General features: G+C 41.0%; 1 protein-coding gene across 7 annotated transcripts in view; it reads right to left on the reverse strand.

Moving 5' to 3' along the window:
• Positions 1–19,700, reverse strand: part of GPATCH2L (G-patch domain containing 2 like) — a 51,449-nt gene that overhangs the window by 14,824 nt on the left and 16,925 nt on the right. For 5 of the 7 annotated variants that reach the window (XM_074327183.1, XM_074327180.1, XM_074327181.1 and 2 more), the window contains exons 4-8: positions 17,575–17,751; positions 15,782–15,861; positions 12,468–12,535; positions 11,106–11,160; positions 9,114–9,199 (exon numbers count right to left, since the gene is read on the reverse strand). In XM_074327183.1, the coding sequence (XP_074183284.1) occupies positions 9,114–9,199; positions 11,106–11,160; positions 12,468–12,535; positions 15,782–15,861; positions 17,575–17,751 (466 nt within the window). Of the gene's footprint in view, positions 1–9,113; positions 9,200–11,105; positions 11,161–11,214; positions 11,255–12,467; positions 12,536–15,781; positions 15,862–17,574; positions 17,752–19,700 lie in introns of all 7 variants that reach the window. The other 2 variants (XM_019733534.2, XM_074327182.1) reach the window with 1 other exon arrangement.

Genomic DNA, 19,700 nt, shown 5'->3' on the forward strand with positions numbered 1-19,700 from the left:
AAAATGCTCAACATCACTAATCATCAGAGAAATGCAAATAAAAACCACAATGAGATCTTACCTCACCCCAGTCAGAATGGCTATCATCAACAAGACAAATAGTAACAAGTGTTGGAGAGGCTGTGGAGAAAAAGGAACCCTCGTACACTGTTGGTGGGAATGCAGACTGGTGCAGCCATTATGAAAGGCAGTGTGGAGGTTCCTCAAAAAATTACGAATAGAATTACCATATGACCCAGCAATCCCTCTCCTGGGTATCTACCCAAAAAATCTGAAAACATTTATCCATAAAGACACGTGTGCTCCAATGTTCATTGCAGCTTTGTTTACGGTGGCCAAGACACGGAAACAACCAAAATGTCCTTCGATAGATGAATGGATAAAGAAGTTGTGGTATATATACACAACGGAATACTATTTGGCGGTAAGAAAAGATGATATAGGAACATTTGTGACAACATGGATGGATCTTGAGTATGATGCTAAGTGAAATAAGTCAGACAGTAAAAGCAGAGAACCATATGATTTCACTGATATGTGGTATATAAACCAAAAATAGCAAAAGAACAAGACAAACAAATGAGAAACAGAAACTCATAGACACAGACAATAGTTTAGTGGTTACCAGAGGGTAAGGGGGGTGGGGGGGGTGGGAGATGAGGGTAAAGGGGATCAAATATATGGTGATGGAGGGAGAACTGACTCTGGGTGGTGAACACACAATGGGATTTATAGATGATGTAATACAGAATTGTACACCTGAAATCTATGTAATTTTACTAACAATTGTCACCCCAATAAATTAAAAAAAAAAAACTCACAGAGCAGTAGAGACAATGCCATCCTCAGAATAACTTCTAATGATGAAGCAAGAGCAGTCAGGAGGCATCTCTGATGTACATTTTATGGTAATTTTATTAAAGGACTCATCAAAACAAACAAACAAAAAAAACCAAACAAACAACAACAACAAAAACCAGCTTCTTCCCTAATGGACCTTGTGGTCTAATACTATTTCCCGCTGCACAGCTTTTCTAGTTACAGAATCTGAATCACAGAAAAACTGAGGCAGAGATAAAGAGAAGTCATGTTCATTACTAAAACCCAGGTTAATGCTCCTTCCTTCTTAAAACGTTTCTCTTAAGACTGTTTTCAAGTCGGAGAGCTGTTGCATAAGGGGGAGAACAACATCACAGCTTAGGGCTCAGTACAGAAGGGATGTCTGTACTTCCCAGCAAAGACGTGGGAAGGGAGGAAGAGAAACAGTCGGTTGTTACAGAAGCACAGTAAGACATTCCCTTCTTTCTGGTTTCAAGCGAACACTGTTAATGGTAGAGTTACAGCTTGGGAAAATCTATTTTTCCCTGTGAGGGCTCTGTCTCCTTGGGAAGAACCTTAGAGGACAAAGGAGGAAGAGAACCCAGAACAAGGCTGGGGAGAGCAAAGAGGATGGGGGTGCTTGGGGCAAGAGGATTTAAAGAAGACAGGAAATGGAACCTGCCATGCTGCAGAGCACATTCAGAACATGAGGACAGCCCTGTTCAGGAATAAAGAGCAACCCGTGTTGGGTCAGAAGGGCCCCTTGAGCTATTCTGGGAACCCGAGTATGGGGGCAGGCAACTGCTGCAGCCCCAGCTTCCTATTCAAGAGGTACTTCCAATTTTTGTTAAACCCCAAATAACCCCCTGTCAGTCAACTGTAGACATCAAAAACTAATGAAGGGAAGGGAAAATAAAGAGACTGACCTCCTTCCGCCCCCATTTTCATTTAGGAGCATTTAACCACCTCGGCTCCTTTTCTTTTTGATGTGTTCTTTTTTCAATTTGTGTTATTTTATTCGGACAGTATCACTGTCTACTCACAAGACAGAAACTGAAAAGGGACAATGCTCAAGTGAGTATCACGAAAGACAGGAAAGAAGAGTCTGACCTTCCTCTTCTCACCAACACACAGAGCCCCCTCCCTGTAGGTAGAAACAGTAGAAGATTTAACTAGATTTTTAAAAACTTTTCCAAGGGCAGCATACAGTTGTTTTGTGTTGCAAACTACGTACTATATGTGGGAAAGAGGACCTCTCAACTATGCAGCGGGCAAAAAAGGCGTAAGCGTAACTTAAGCTAAAAATCCCTACCAAGTTATGAAAACTTCCTTCTCAATTGGAATGACAAATGATTATCAGAATGACGTATGGAGTTTCGACAAAATACACATCTCCCACCACGCTGGGGTGGGAGAAGGACCAGTAATACGTTTATTTTGAAATACGCCAAATTCCCCAAACTAAGCTAGTCAATAAAAGATCTAAATGTTTAACTTAAAGAATAACAGAATGATTAAAACGGATACAAATTTAAATTAAAATACTGTTCCCTAGTATATAAGTAATTAACCCTGAGGAAAAAACAGGCTCACTGGCTCCGTTTCATCTGACTGGGGCCTCAGCGTCCTTCGGGCACTGCCTCTTTCACAGCATGAGGGCTAGGTCAGTACTTCCCCTAAAGCATCACATTCAGCAACATTTGCTGAAAAGAATTTATGGGGGATATGAGCATTAAAAGCAACAAACACCCTCTTTAAAGACATTCTTGCTTCAGGAGAAGCCACTACATTCATATCCTAAATGTGAAGGTGAATGCTGAAGATTAACAATTAATTGAAAGAGTATTCTGTATATCCACAGTAAACACAACATTTCTGTTTTATTTTTTACTTCAGGTAACTGAAAGATCAGGTGAGTTGTTAAAACTGCACTGTTACTTAGGAAACTGGGCAGATCACTATGTCCCTGGGGCAGGAATGTACTTTTAGGGGAAAAAAAATTACTTTGAGAAACACATGCATGTTTAATAGAACCAATGTTGGCAAAAAAATAACTGACGTGACTGCTTTAGATTTAGAACAAAGATGTTTAGAGTCACACCTAAGGAGAGAAAACAGTCTTTATCTGCTGATGGCAAGCTAATTTAAGGAACAGTTCACCTTCAAAAATCCCTTATTTCTAAAGCCCATTGAAAACTTCATGTTTTTGCATGAAGTAAAAATAAAATTCATTGTGAAAAGGTATTTATTTATTGTACTTTTTCTTAAACACAAACAAATAAGTAACATCAAGAAAAAATGACTGATAGTTCCAAGGACCAAAGGACATACATATCATATTCCAATTATTCTCCTTTATTACTAATCTATTCACCTCAGTTATTTTTAACAACACCGTCTGAAGGCCTACCCTGTGTAAAGCATTCCGCTGGATGTAGAGATGGGATACACAAGACGACTGAGCCCAGGGCCTTTCCACCGGGAGCTAACAACATAAGGGGGAAGGCTGATGCATAAAGAACTGAGCTGTAATTAAGGAACAAGCAAAGTGAGAGCCAGGATAAAATGAGGGAAAACAGAATTAAATCTAGGGAAGTAGAGACAGCCCTTCCTCACATGTGACTTTATCTGCAGGGTTACCTGACACTTACTGAATACCCAATAGGGGAAATATTTTCACTGACTTGCACACAGGAAAGGAACCTGGTTTGTGACACTAGAAGCAGCTAGGAAAAGAAAACCACTTCACAATTCCAGGGCACAGTGGAGGTTTGTCTAAGAGGAAGAGATCCAATGCCACTAGTGTTTTCACTCAAAACTAACCCTCAGCGGTCTGTAACAAACTGCTCACAAGCTCCTGAAAACTCGCCGCAATCTACTTCCCACGGCGGAGCCAAGGATGACAAATCAGGAAGCTGTTTCATGCCACCCACAGGAGCAGAAGAGTTTCACATCAGTTGGAAAGATGGGTATATTACAAGGGAAAACAGAGAAAGAATGCTTCCACTACACCACTTAGGCTGTGGGATGCCAGCTGGCTGAGAGCTGATGTAAACAAGACTGTCCAACAGAGGACAAAAGATTCAAGAACTGCGGGCTGTATAATGGGAAGTTCCGACAGGACGGGCAGCCCTGTGACAATATTACAGCAGAAACACTTCCTCACACACGGCTGAAGCTAAGGCACTGAAGAGGTGAGCAAGAGCTGCTGTACATCACAGTCTCCCCACCAGGTACTGGACTAACAAAAGGTTCTTTCCCCCAAGCCCTGAGGTAAAACCGGAGGCTGTTTACTGTGGCTCCAAAGGTCAAAATTAATGGAATGAATTGAGTCTTCTTCTTGCTCTTTGAAACTCCTTGTCAAGTGGCACAGCCAGCTGGGCACACAACTCTGATATGCAGATCACCACGTTTGTGAACAGATAAAATGAATTACAATGAGCACAGGCGATCATACTTCAAATCTCTAGTGGGCAGGAAGGTCTCTCTCTTTTACCCAAACCCGATCCAAATGCCTCCTCTTATGGTCCATTTGAGGCCATTTAAGCACCTCAAGAATCTGTACTACATCTCATTAGCAAACAGCTCTGGACGGCAACTCCAGTCCGTAAAACTCCAATTATCCTAAGGACAAGGTAGGGTAGTAACTATGCAACAAAAATAATAATATCAGCTACCAGTACGTGAAACATTCAAATATGTTACTTCATTTTTATCACCACTAGCCCAATAAATACATTTTAAAGATGAGGAAATTGAGGCATGGGGAGGTTAAGTCATTTGCCCAGGTAAAGCCAAGATTCTTACCTGGGTCTGCCTCACACCAATATCCACTAATATGAGATTAAGAACTTAAAGAAGGAATAAATGGAAATGGTGATACATTACCAAACCACCACCCCAAATAGAAGAAAGGTCAGGAAAGCTGGAGAAAACTCCTAACTGCCACAAGACATTCAAAAACTACAGCTGGTGACTTGCGCCTCATACAGAGATGGAGCAGCTGATAAGTTCTAGTTATGGTTTTCTGAGGCCATAGTGGTAAGAAACGCTATCCTGCACCATCGGCAAATCTCTCCTTTTAGGAAAGCTGCCCACAGCACTCGCTCATTACCATTCTCTGACTGTGTCCTTGACAGCAATACCACCGCCTCTATCAGAACACCAATCACACCATCTGCTGTTTGAGCGGCAGCAATTCTTGACACCCGTACCAAGTATTACCTCTTTAATGTAACAGCAACATCCCAGTACCAGCCATCAAAACCAGCACATACACCACAACCGCCAGCTGTCCAGCTACCCGTCCACCCAGCCAACGACTCCTCGTCATCACTGTGTGCCACTCTGTGCTAAACCCCAACACCCTCTGTCACCTGCAGCAGTGCTCCAAAGCTAAGAAAAGTCCACTGTCCCACCTCCCACAAGGAATCGTGCTCACAGTATCAAAGCACAGAGCTCGTGCCAATTATGAAATGGGATTTCCTGTTAAGCAAATCACAAAGAAGCAGTCATAAAACCATATTCATTTAGGGCAATAGTTCTTAACCCCCGCTGCATACTGGAAGTCACCTGGGAGCTTTAAAATAATGCCAAATGCCTGGGCCTCATCCCAGACCAATTAAATCACAATCTTAGGAAGTGGGGCCCAGCAAGGATTTATGTTTTAAAGCTTCTCAGGTGATTCCAAAATGCAGCCAGGGTTGAACACCACCAACCTTAGGTATTTCTAGAGTGGTTATTTCTGAAAAGCGCTTAACTCACGTATCTATTAGGTGGCACAAACACCACAAAGACTCCCTCTCCCATCCATGCACCTGCCCTCTGGGCTGTATTAAAATGATACATCAATAAAATGATCTCTTAAGATCATAGAGTCCCATTATTTCTTTGTTTATAGCAGTGAAATACTAAACAAGCGAGAACGGTGCGGTCACTCGCAGCCCCCAGCGACCCCCAGGCCTCGCGCTGAGAACCAGAGCTGTATAATGCCCTAGCAATGAGGAGGCAGGTAAGCGTCCTCACTCCAGGCAGGTGAGTGTGTGGTTCTGTGGAACTGGCCAGGCCCAGGCAGGAAGCAGCCTCAGCTCAATACCCTGACAGGAGGAAACCTTCACAGTTCAGGCATGATTATCAAACTCTTTGTGCTCTTAAAGGAGAGTAATTATAGGCATGTGAAAAAAGGAAAGCACTCCCCGAGGAACTCTTCCTCACATGCTTCCCAAGAGGCACTAGGGCCATTAAAAATTCCATGATGAAGAGGAAAAACAGCCTGGGAACAGCCAGGAGGCAATACAGCAAATTAATACACCAGCCCTCCTTGGGGAAAGCTGTGATAAAACAGGAAACACTTCTCTCTTCGCAAAATAAAATTATACCACTAATGATAACATAGTCACCACACACACACAAATCGTTCTAATGATGGGTGTGAAATTCCCAATGCTGCCCCGATGCTTTGAAGGAAATCTTTTCCTACCACAGATAAAATGGAACAAGAAAAAGTAAAATTTCCATTCGAAACAGTTTTTAATACAGCCATTCACCTGCCTCTTCCCTACCAGCACCACTCTACCATTCTCCTTCCCAGGTGCCAGACTTGGTTAAAATTGTCCACTCTTTATAAAGCTCACCATCTAGTTCTGAATCCACTCTCGTCAGCTGGCCACACCAAAGCTGACTGCTCCTTCTCTACTGACCCTTTGCTGAGCAGGGACCCCACTATTTCAAAGAAATGAGAGGCGCCCCAGGGGCTCAGGGTTTCATCACCCACATTTTCTAAAAACTGCACAGAGGTCACTTGTGCTGATCACTTCCCACAGGTGAGTGGTTACCAAACTACTGATTGTGCACCCTCATGAGTAAACAATTTGAGCAAACACTCCTTATATATGTAATACATGCACATAAAACCAAAATATGTGCTGCTAGACTAATATATGTACAATTGAAAACAAAAAAATAATTTAAGGATAAGAAAATATAAACAAGTGTAAGTTTAAAAATTTTCTCCCCCGACCGCACAGAACCTCGGTGTGGCAACCCACTTTGCATCTGCTCCCCTGGGAAGGATGTCTAGGAGGGCAAGGATCCGCTATAATCTCCACATTCTCTCGCCTTGCTCTTGGCAATGGTCTAAAGCAATAAGTCGTATTTCCCCAGAGCTGAGGGCACCAGAAGCACAGCCTAGACTTCCCCATGTTTCCAAGTCTAGCCACAAGCACTGCCAGCAAGAGAATGAAGATAATGAGGTGGATAATGAGATACACAAAGAAACAAGAAGCTGACACCCACTCCAGCCAGGAGGAGGCTTTAAAGGCAACAGGAAACCTGATAAAAGCACGGATACCAATCTCAGCAGAGCACAGCTCGAGGTAGCAGAGGTAAAGGAAGGCAGACAAATAATCCACCTTCAGCATCGGGCGTGACACACTGCTATTTCCAGTCTTCCCGAAGGTGTACAGTGCCATTATTTTATTTGGTTTTAAGACAAAAAGCTGAAGGACTGCTTCAAAAGATGGATTGGTATCTTGCATCTTCCAAGATGGCTGAACACCACCGCCTCTAAGAAGGCCTCCCTGAGCCTCCGAGTTAGGACCCCTCCTCTGTGCTTCCTATCATTCTGGGGCACACCTTTGTGCCCTTCTCACTCATATCGTAACTGTCACTTTCTACACCTGACTTTCCCATGAGCATGTGAGCTCGTTAGGGGCAGGACCTAAACGAAGCCTGGCACATAGTAGGGAGTCGGCAAACACTGAATTCATGAATGACGAATAAATCACATGCTACTGAAGAAAAGGCCTTACAGTGGTTTATCATCATCTCACAATTTTCGATTTTCCTAGTGACATCATTTGTGACGGGCTCTCTTTTCAAAAGACTTTCTCCATTAACATACTACTCGAGTAGAAGGTTTGATAGCAGGTTATGGTGCAATTTATTATTATAGCCCATAGTGGAAGTTCTCATTGTATCCATGAAAGAGTAACTTCTTTGTGCAGTCTACACCCCAAATCTATGAACATATCCATTTAAGAACATAATAGAAAGAAAAAAATCAGAACCTCAGAAAGAAATTCTTTGTGCCACTAGAAATAATAAAGTTCTATGGTTCAGTCTATTAGCTGCTCTTTTGTACATAACAACCCTGCTAGGGGTGCTACAATTAAAACCATATTTACTTCATATGTCACCTAACATGAGAATTTACATTGAGAGGCACTAAATTCATTCTGCTATGTAGGCACAGGATTCATGCTGACAAATACAGAGAGTGCCAAAAAAATATATACACATTTTAAGAAAGGAAAATTGTATTAAAATTGTAACACTCAATATATACCAATAACAAAAGATGAATACAAGTCACGTTTAACTTCTGCAATTACAAGAGATGCTCCAAGTGGTTACCATCAGCGTCCAGACACTTCTGATTACGGCGAACTACTGCTTGAGCAATGTTGACCAAAGTGTCCACTTGTATACATTTGTTTGGCATTATTTTGGCACGCCCGGTACATACTAAATCCCTAGGAAGTCCCAGGCACTGTGGTAGGTGCTGGGGAGGTATCAGGGAACAAGACAACGTCCCTGCACTTTGAAGTCTATATTCTAGTAAGAGAGATGGTGGGGGAAAGTAGGGGAGGAAAAAGCCCCAATAAACAAAGTTACTACAGACTATGATAAAAGCTCTAAAAAAAAGAAATAGATAACACGCAGGGAGTGGCAGAGGTGGCCCCTTTAGATTAGGATGGTGTGAGAGGGCCTCCCTGCACAGGTGGCCCAAGCTGACACGAGAAGGAACTGCTCTAAGATGGCAGTCCAGGCAAAGGGAACACATGTGATGGTTCAGAGGCAGGAAAGGGTGGCTATTTTTGAAGAACAAAATGGAGTTCCCTAGTGCAGCTGGCTCTCTCCCCCAGTGAGGAAGTTTATGAAAGGAGTTTAGACTTGCAGGCAGAAGTCAGATTATGCAGGGTTTTGCAGGTCATGGCAAGGACCGTTAATAATGTGCTTTGAAGATGGGTTTGTAGCAGAAGAAATATGAAATATGAGGCAGAAGACTCAGGTCACAGTTGAAACTTAAATCACATACTAGACACATGACCACAGGAGAGAGACCTCGCCACTCTGCCTCAGCTTCTGCATCTGTAAAATGTCCAATGACCTCTAGAGGTTGCTGTAAAGATTAAATTGGATGCTATACATAAACATACTTTATAATTTAAAAAGTGTGGTAAGAAAGGAAACTGGTATTGTCTGGGAGAAAACAGCCACCAGGAGACAATTACCTGGCAGAGCGGTGCGCAGGTGAGCATCTTCGGTGAGAAGCATCAGCAAGAACATCCAGGGAGTAAAGAGGAGAAAGGGGATTAAACTGCAAGAATAAAACACATTATTTTAGTAGGCTTATATATGAAGCAGACCTGATCGCAAAGGGCAACCTGCTATTTACTTTTCCCCTTGGTTTAACTCTTGCTATACCATAGACACCATTCAATAAAATTATGCACATCCAATAGTGTACCTATGAATGTAGCATTATCTCATCTACCACACCTCAAAAAGACTATTCTTTGGTAAACAACAATTTTCAAAAACTTCTAATACACAATAATTACTTCAATGGCAAACGATAGAATAGTTAACCCTTGAACAATGCAGGGGTTAGGGGTGCCAACCTCTGGCTCCGTCAAAAACCCACGTATAACTTTTGACTCCCAAAAACTTAACTACTAATAGCCTACTGTTGACTGGAAGCCTTACTGGTAACATAAACAGTAGTTTAACACATATTTTGTATGTTATCTGTATTATGTACTGTATTTCTACAAGAAAATAAGCTAGAAAAGAGAAAATGTTATCAAGAAAATCATAAATACATTTATAGTATTTTTTTTCAATCTGTGCATACGTGGCCCCACACAGCTCAAACCCGTGTTGTTCAAGGGTCAGCTGGACTTTATAACTGACGTAATAGGAACTTATGCCTACTGATGATCAGTCCTTGTTCCCAAGAAGACGAGCATGAAATTACCTTTCCATTTCCTTATCCTGGCAAATGTTTCTAGTGGTTAGCACATACCAGCAGCATAGTGTGGTGGAAACAGAACTAGAGTCAGAATTAGAAAGCTAACGTTTAGGTCCAGTCTACCACTGAGTTGCCTGTATTAAAAACTACATAATCCCTTTGAGTTTTACTATCCTCACCTGTGAAATGGATGTCTCGCTGTCTTACCTATTTTACAGGATTATTATGAGGGCTAAATGAAACATCACTTTCAGTTTATGAAGTAATTTCAGTTTCTCTTCTATGAAACATTTGTTACCTCAAAGGTGGTTGTGAGTATCAAATGGGATACTATACATAAAAGTACCTCACTTTATGTTTGCTGTCTTTGGACTTTCTCCACAATAAATAAATCTCCCCCAAAATTACTCTGAATGGTAATTTCAAAAGAACTTAAAAGAATACAAACTATAGAAACTTTCTCTATGTCAGAGGTTCCAGTCCCAGTTCTAAGAGCTCTATGACTTTGGACAATTTGTTTAAATCTCATCTGTAAATAACAGACCTGGACAGGGTGAGTCCCAAAGGTCCCCTTCTGCCTTTAGATCCTCTGATGCAAATACGATTTAGCATCTAGCTTGGAGTTCCGCAAACTGCAGTCTCTCACATACCCCTTAACAACTTTTTCCTTATCTGTCCGCCACCTGCACTATTTACTTAATATTTTTATATTAATTATTATTACTCAGCCTTGTCCTTACCATATTTCTATGAAACAAGTTTGATATAATGATTACATCTATTTTATAACTAATTGCCAAGAAAAAGCAACCTCCCCCCAAAAATCAAAAGCTTCAAACATAAAGGAACACAGCCATCGTCAGTAATTTTAAAACACCCAGCAAATAACAAGATGTACCAAGGGCTCCCTCAGGGGGCAGCTGGGGACAAGACTTAGAGTGCACTTAGTCTCGACCCCACTTTCACCCAAAGCAACTCTACCCTCTTCTGCTTCACACATTTAGGCTTCAACATTGAACTTCTCAGCACAGGATTCTGATGTTTAAACCATAGCAGGTGAAGTTCATTCGGATTTCTTACTGCAAAGTTCAAAACTAAAATAAAAACGGGATTCCTATGAAATAAGTGTTACAAGTAATAAACTAAAGATCACAGCTGATCCTAACAACAAGTTCTCATCAGTGAATATCGAGTCTTCTTGGAAAACAGTCCTCCAAGAAAATCAGAATAACACAGGGAACAGAAACCTTACCTCATGTGCACAAGCAGAAATGTGAGGAAAATCAGAAGCCAACGCTTTATTCTTTCTAAAGAAAAGGAAACCAAATGATAAAATAAAGATGACAAAGAAAAGATCTTACCTGATTTCGTTCTCTTTTCCCAGCTGATGGTAACCAGAAACTAAAGAGAGGGAGAGAATAACAGGAAAGAAAATGGTAAAAGAAGTGATAGAAAAATCAGAGAGGAGAAAATAAAAACATTTTGGGATAATGAAGTGAAGAGAAAGAAAGAAACAGGAAAAAGATGGAATTGAAGGAGGAAAGGATAAAGATGTTAAATGTGTATGAACTTTATTGCAGAAAATAACTCTTCAAAGAAAAAAGCCTTGTAATGGAATGTAAAAGACTAGACACTAAAAATAAACCCAAGATTATGATGTGACACCAATGCACTCTTAGCTGTGCAGTGACAACAGGATCCCCAATTCAACAAGGGCATAAACTACACATAGGTCTTGCCTATTTTGTAAATTAAAAATTCGACCAAGCTGGACAGGTATAGAATCATAACTGGGTACTGATGATGACGTGTACAGGTGACATCAAAGAGCCAACGACGCTAGGAGTTGGGGCTGTCACAAGAAAGTGTGGAATGATTTTCCAATAGCTACTTGCAGGCTTTTTAGTTGTATTCATAAGAGTAGTTAGGACAAAAAGATATTTCTCTATATAGAGGTCTAAAAATGGGAAGAGAATACAACAGAATATAGAGGCAATCACCCATTTTGAACAAAAAAAATTTTGAGAGACAGAAAAATTAGTTTAAGATATTTCCATCCTGGGCTGGCCTGGTGGCTCAGGGGGTTGGAGCGCGTGCTCCTAACGCCAAGGTTGCTGATTTGATTCCCACATGGGCCAGTGAGCTGCACCCTCTACAGCTAAGATTGTGAACAACGGCTCTCCCTGGAGCTGGACTGCTGTGGGCTTCCGGCGACCAACTGCCTCAGCCGGGGGGGAGCGCAAGGCTCATAATACCAGCATGGGCCAGGGAGCTGTGTCCTACACAACTAGACTGAGAAACAACGGCTTGAACCAGGGGTTGGAGAAAGGGGAAAGAAAAAAAAAAGATATGACATCCTTATTGGAGGCTACTTTTATAATGTACCACCTATAGGTATAAAAAGCAAAGAAATGAAAACTAGTCTAGAAAGGAATAAAAAAATCACTTTCACGGGTTTAGAGTATTAGCCATTTTAACTGCTATAAAGTACAAATCTTTAAGATCCCCTCTTTCAGCTCTAAAGTTGGATTTGTGGGTTCCTTCAAAAAACTTCCCTCCTACCTCCTTCTCCAAGGAACAGACTAGAAGAGCCAGTAAATCCAAAAGCACTTACTCTTTCTGCCGAGAGTCACTAATGATATGGCCTATCCTCTCAGCACCCAAAGTACTGATGTTGGTCTCCTGAAAAGACAAGGAAGAGAAGACAGGAGTGTCATCCAAGCACAGAAACAAACACACCAAGCACAATCTGTCATCAAGCTCACACTTTCCCATTACTGCGCCAGCAACCTCAAAGGCGCATGTCAAATGGCAATCTGCAAATCCAACAGCAATTATATTCCTTTTTATGAGACTATCTTAAAAGTATTTCTTGTTATCCTAGACCTGTTTTTCTCTAGTGTGCCAAAAAGGATTCATTATAAATACTGTTTACTATATATAGTATTTTAACATAGTAATATTTCCTAGAGTTATTAAAGTATATAGAAATAAAAACACTTTTAAAAAAAATCCGGCCGGCCCGGTGGCACAGGCAGTTGGAGCTCTGTGCTCCTAACTCCGAAGGCTGCCGGTTCGATTCCCACATGGGCCAGTGGGCTCTCAACCATATGGTTGCCAGTTGAATTCGTCAAGTCCCGCAAGGGATGGTGGGCAGCGCCCCCTGCAACTAAGATTGAACAGGGCACCTTGAGCTGAGCTGCCTCCCGGATGGCTCAGTTGGTTGGAGCACGTCCTCTCAACCACAAGGTTGCCAGTTGGATTCCTCGAGTCCCACAAGGGATGGTGGGCAGCGCCCCCTGCAACTAGCAACGGCAACTGGACCTGGAGCTGAGCTGTGCCCTCCACAACTAAGATTGAAAGGACAACAACTTGACTTGGAAAAAAGTCCTGGAAGTGCACACTGTACCCCAATAAAGTCCTGTTCCCCTTCCCCAATAAAAATCTTAAAAAAAAAAAAAAAATCCAACAGCAGCGACTTTTTAACAGACCAGCACATCAAGCTCCCTGGACTCATATGATTAGAGCCCCAACAGCCTTTATAACGGGACATTTACCAAGTGCTCACTGGTAACAAACACCTAAATAGCTGCTGACTAACTGTATACACGTCAAAGGACCTTTGTAACTTGCAAAAATTGTCACCCTGTATTTTGTCTGTTAAACATCATCTCTGAAAATAAAAACAGAAGTCTGTATAAACTGGGTCTTAAATTGGGGGTTCTCAAGGTTGTAATAGGAAATCTTACCCATAACACCACAAGCAATTCAGAAACTAGTCATCTCCAAAAAGCTGGAAAATGGCAGAAGGCACTCACCCTTCATTTAACTTGAGTACATTTATAATGAGTATCTACCGCAGTTCCTGGGGAAGCATCCCCACAGTACATGAGTAAGAGTTACACATATACGAGTAAGTATTAAGATGAGCAAGCATAAGTTATGGGCATGAATGTCAGAACATCAAACCTGTTACTCAAACACATTTGTTTCTGAGCAAATATTAGTATCTGTATTCATCTACATGTATGATTAGCTTAAACCTTAAGATACACATTTTAGCAGAACTGGCTATCGAAAAATTAATTTGAGGTCAGATTCTGGGCAAGAGTGGAACTAAATAAAAAGGTTTCACATACTCTATTGTTCATATTCTTCATCCCTCACGCCTATGCCTCCTGGTCACAGATGCAGCCATGGAAGTGGGGCCAAGGGAAAAGATGGGTGAAAAATGAGCTATTTGTTACAGCAGAAAAATTAAGTTAAAGTGCCGTAATGTTTAAATTTACAGTTTATTACTGTGTAAATTACAAGCAGTACTTTGCGTAATTAGCAGCTCGCTGGCAGGGAGCTGTGAATGAAACTCATTATTTATGATTACAATTTAGAAAAAGAGAAGAGAGATGGGGAGGGAGAAGAATGGGGGCAAAACAGTGACCTCTGCTAGAAATGACAAATATCCCCTTAAGGTGATGAAGATGAATTAAACAAGTAAATATTATTCTATTCATTTGAAATCCTTAGAGACGTCCAATAGGCCCCAGTTTCCTTCCTTAAAGGGAGCCTTCCAGATGAACTGATTTACTTCCCTGGAACAGGAAGGCTCTTATTTCACAGGAGCTGAAACAAAGTCAGGTAGGTGGTAGGGAGAACATTATCTGTCGAGCCTAACGAATAGAGAAAAACAATCATCTTTCTGCTTCCCATTCCCAACCTCCTGCTTCCTTCCACCCTATGGACTCCCTCCATCCCATGTACCCTGCTAGCTGTCAAGAATAAGCACCCAGAATAGCAAAAGCACCTTTTTGTTGTCAGTAAAATGAGTGATCCAAAAGAAGTATCATTCTTCCAAAAATCAAATGTCTTTCTAATTAGAAATTGAATTTAAAGATACTAAAAAGAATCTGAGTTCATGTGGAAATAAACAGCCTCGTTTCTTTTGCATGGCTAAAATGTCAAAAAACTGTTCCTTGATGAAACTATAAAATAGTAGCTCTCTGAGGGCAGCCAGAACGGGGCTCTAATCACTCCACCCCTGGTGGGCACAGAGCCCGCCACAGAGTAGGCATTCTGAATGCATATGGAGTAGACAAACAAACTAATGCTCTAAAATGACTCTCCCTTCCTTACTCTTTGCCCACCACCATCTTCTCTGACTGAGTATAAGCCCCAATCTTAACCTATTTTCAATCTCAAAGCTAAAGTAAAAAGTAAATAAAGAAATTTTTAAAATTTAAATAAAGAATAAAGAGAAGTCAAATTTGGGTTCAACTCTATACTCTGCCACTTCTGTCTGGATAACATCAGACATTACTGAACTTTTTTGAACCCATGTTATCCTCACCTGCTAAAGAGGAATATCACCTTTTTTACAAGGTTTTTGGGAGGGTTAAATGAACTGAGTGTGTAGCACAGGCCCTGGCAACGGCAGAACTGAATAAGTGGTAGATATTCCTCCCTCATGGCCAACGAGGAGTTTTAAAGTTTGATAACAGGGTTTTGTTTTGTTTTCCAGTTATTTCTTTTTAATGAATTCTAGAATAAAAGACCAAAGTTGGGATAGAGGAAGCATTCATGAATTCAGAAGGCGTCATAAAGAAGCCAAGAGTATTTAAACTTGCATAATATCAGATTAATCAAAAAAAAAAAAAAAAGAGACAGAGATCACGCCTGTAGATTTACAGACAATAGATACTGACATGACAGTGTTTGCTTTGTCAGAACTTCTGTATGAATTAAGCTTCATCTTTTATATGGATGTCCATTCATATCCTACATAATGTTCACTCTTGTGAAGTCGCAAAATATTCCAATTGGCTTAATTAACTCCAGGGAGTTCTGCAGCACCTTCGAGTATCAAGAGGGTATGCAAATCCCACAGGAAGGACTATCCTCCCACCGAGACTAGTAAATAGTGAGAGCTATCACCTTCCCAACAAGCCTTCTTCGCCCCTTTCTGAGGCATCGAGCTGCAGCTCCAGGCAGACGATTCAAGCGAGCATGGTACCCTAAAAAAAAGAAGTTCAGTAACTGAACGCAGAAAACACATTAACACACCACAGGCCTCCCCACCCCCAAACCATCCCCAGGGTGTTACTAGACTGACCCTTAAACGAGTACCACTATGCTATTTGTCAAAGGTTTCAAATTCCCATGTCTCTGCCACCAGCAGTATGATCTTAGGCGTGTCGTTTATCTTTGACCTAGACATTTTTGACAAAAGAGAGCTACTACCACTTGCTCAGTCCTGGCTTAAGGGGGTGCTATGAAACCCAATGAAATAGCACATGGAAGGTACTTTATAAACTGAAGGAAAAACAATGATATAAATATAAGGTGCTATCAACAATTTCTAATTGTAAGTTAAATGCTAGTTATTATTACTCGAAAACATTCTAAGTCATGAAGTAATGGTAAAATAGCATATGTAATATAATCCCATTTTCCTAACTGCTAGGTGTGTTCTACACATAAAAAAGACAACTGGAAGAACCACACCGAAATGTTATCAATGACAGTGTCTCTGGATGTGGGATTACAGGCCATTTTAAGTTTCTTCTTCTTCCAATTCTTGCTTATTTGTGTGTTTCAGTATATTAAGGGGTCCATAAAGAACTTTTAGAAATGGTCATTGAAATGTTCGATGAATGTTATTATGGCAGCAAACAACGTGCCTCAGCCAGAGAGTAGTTATTACTAAGAACCAATTTCTTTGAGAAGGCCTTTCGATCCCCCAAATTCAACAAAATGCTATAGAAGAGGAGTTTAGAGCTCTTACTGCAATTGTGATCACAACAGATGCACAACAAATGCATGAAAACTAACTGGTTCATTATTGATTACTAGGAATCCGAGAATAAATTTATAGAGCTAAAAGAAACCTCTGAAACAGTTTTGTTTAATGCCACAGTATCTTAAATGACCCTGACATCCCAAAGAAATGAAAGGACTGTCACAGTCCCAGAGGTAGACAGTCCCAGAGCATTTACCACATGTCCTTCTCCCTGTCCCAGGCACTTTCCACCCCACCTTGCTACATCATAATTGAAGGAAAAGCAAAAGGAAGGGTTATGTATTTGTATGGAAGTCCATAAAGGAGAATGCTTAAACATTTCAGGGGTGATAGAAGGTAAATGGGGTCAAATATATGGTGATGGAAGAACTGACTCTGGGTGGTGAGCACACAATGTGATATATAGATGATGTATTACAGAATTGTACACTTGAAACCTATGTAATTTAACTAACTATTGTCACCCTAATAAATTTTAATTTAAAAAAATTTAAAGAACATTTTGACATCCATTCAAAAAATGACATTATAACTTGTACGTGAATGCAAATGTACTAAAATCTGTTCTCTTCCAAGATCCAATACTTCAGGCTTCCAGTGAGCACTCAACAGCCCACCAGTTTCACAGCTGGATAAACGGCTGTGAAATGCCGCTGGACTTCCTAAATCTGGCACAAGTGGCAATGGCAAGCTGAAGGAATGTCCTGCTAATATATATCCCAAGAGTGTCCAAGCATTGATTTAGGTAAGACTGGAGAGAACCTCATGCTTTGACACTCACCCTTGAGTCCTCTAGAAAAATCCCTGGACTATCCAAAATTCAGAGTGCCAATGTGTCCTTAGAGGGAGGAGTATGTACCCCACGTGACGATTCTCACCAGAGACATCCATAGAAGTGTGAATGCATTTTGGGCTCCTTAGAACTCACCTCGTTGAGCTGGCCGAGAAGGTAAAAGGAATGTGGAATCTGAAAGTTTATCCAGTCCAGAATCCATTCTTTCTACTTCAGAGCAACGATCAGGAGCCCACTTGGGCAGGAGATTTGGGACAGTGAATCCTGGAACACACTCTCCTTCATAGAACCAATCACTCTGCTCATCGTCCCCTAAAGTAAAGATATTGTTTCACAAGCTGGAATTTTAACATGCTGTATCAAAAACCAAATAGGAGGATGACTTCTCGTGCTATCAGTTTAGTTATGCTTTTCAAATAAAGTCAATGTACAAAAAATTATTTTGAACCTTCTTCTTGATCCGTATTATAATGAAAACTGGGATATCAAACTCGTTGCACGTAAATGTCATAATGTGTTATGCTGGACTATTTTTAACAGTAAAAACTAATATAGCTACCATTAACTAAGCGACTAAGCCTTTACCACCTCCCAGGATCCATGCTAAAAATCTGTAAATATGTTATCTCTTCCAAACCTTACAAACTCCAACTTACAAATGCAGCAACTAAAGCCCAAAGAAGTGCAGGTCAAGGTAGTAAATGATGAGCTAGGATCGGAACTCAAAGCCTAACTCATTCCAAATACTTTACCATGAAAATAAACTGCCTTCCATGTACCCTTCTCAACAGTATAAATGAACTTGGGGATTCAAAGCCCACAAATGTTTCTCAACTTAAAACTAGCTTTTTCTGAGGGATTTCTTGCTATATTTGCATTTCTCATAACAGGTGAATAAAGAATGTATACCCATAACCTCTTTTTTTTCTTGGTACCTCATTAATGGAACAGAAAATCATCTTGACATTAGCAATCCAAACTACAAGGCAAAAAATAACCACAGAGACAAATAATATACTCCCCCAAGGCTTGTCAAGAAGTTATACCATTTGCCCAAGGCCATACTCTTCAGCAATGACAAAGACTAGACCCACATATCCATACTCTCGATTCAGACTCCCTTCTATTGGCTACAGTGGTAACATCTCAGTTTCCAAGAGGTTATTCCTGCCAACAAAGAGTAAGACAGATAACTTTAGGTCTGCCACCCACCCCCCCTTTCAAAATAGCAAGGATGCAGAAAATCATTTTAAGAATATCTAAAGAATTCACAATGCATTCCTTCTCTAGTGTATACTGGATCCCAGGGAAGCTGCTCAGGACATGCCACTACCACCAAGATTCACGGCCACTACACCCAGATTATAATACCCTTACTATTAATAATAACCGTGGAGATCACTAAGAGGAGAAATGAAAGCTGTCCACTGGTGAATAGCAGCAAATAGTGCCACTAACGAAGTTACTCAAAGTGTTCCTGTATGAAAACACAGCACTAACAGCTGTTTCTGTGAAACAGTGGATCGCACCCTGTAGTGTGGCCCAGAAGGACAAGGAAGGCTTGGCAACAGCCTGCTGGGCTCTTCCCCAGGGTTTCTGATTCCGGTCTGGGCAGGACCAAAACTCTGCGTTTCTAACAAGTTCCCTAGTGATGCTAAACTGGTCTGGGGACAATTTGAGAACCCCTCCTCTAAAGCATCTCATCAAACCACGCACATAGATGAATTCAAGATAGGCATCAGAATTAAAAATGATTAGTTTCTCTGAGCTTCAATATATGAATTCCTTTCTTATTCACAAGCATCCCTTAGGCCATTTATTAAAACAATATATTTAGCTAGATCATGTATTCTGAGCACAAATGGCAAACTATAACGGAATATTTTTTGGTTCTCAAGCATTCACTCAAGATTTCTGAGAATATGAAAAGGGACTCACTGAACCGGAAGGAACCTTGTGAGGTCATCCGGACCAGTAGTCTTCAACCTGGGTTCATTCACTAGGATGCCTGAGGCAGAAGCTCCTCAAAAGAGTGATGCCAGAGAATAAGGAAGAGGCTGAGTGGATCAGGCTACTGACGTCCTGCTCCTTTGGGATCTTGCTCTAACCAAAATAGGTTTAGCTATTTCATGGTTTGAGGTTCTATATACAGTTCTGTTTGAGGGGGAAAAAGGAGAATTTCCCCCTTAACTGGGCTTCCCAATAATCATTTATTAATAGCTCACTATAGGCCAGCCAATGTGCTACTTATTGTGATTATA

The sequence above is a fragment of the Rhinolophus sinicus genome, linkage group LG03, assembly GCF_036562045.2.
Source record: "Rhinolophus sinicus isolate RSC01 linkage group LG03, ASM3656204v1, whole genome shotgun sequence".
NCBI lineage: Eukaryota > Metazoa > Chordata > Mammalia > Chiroptera > Rhinolophidae > Rhinolophus > Rhinolophus sinicus.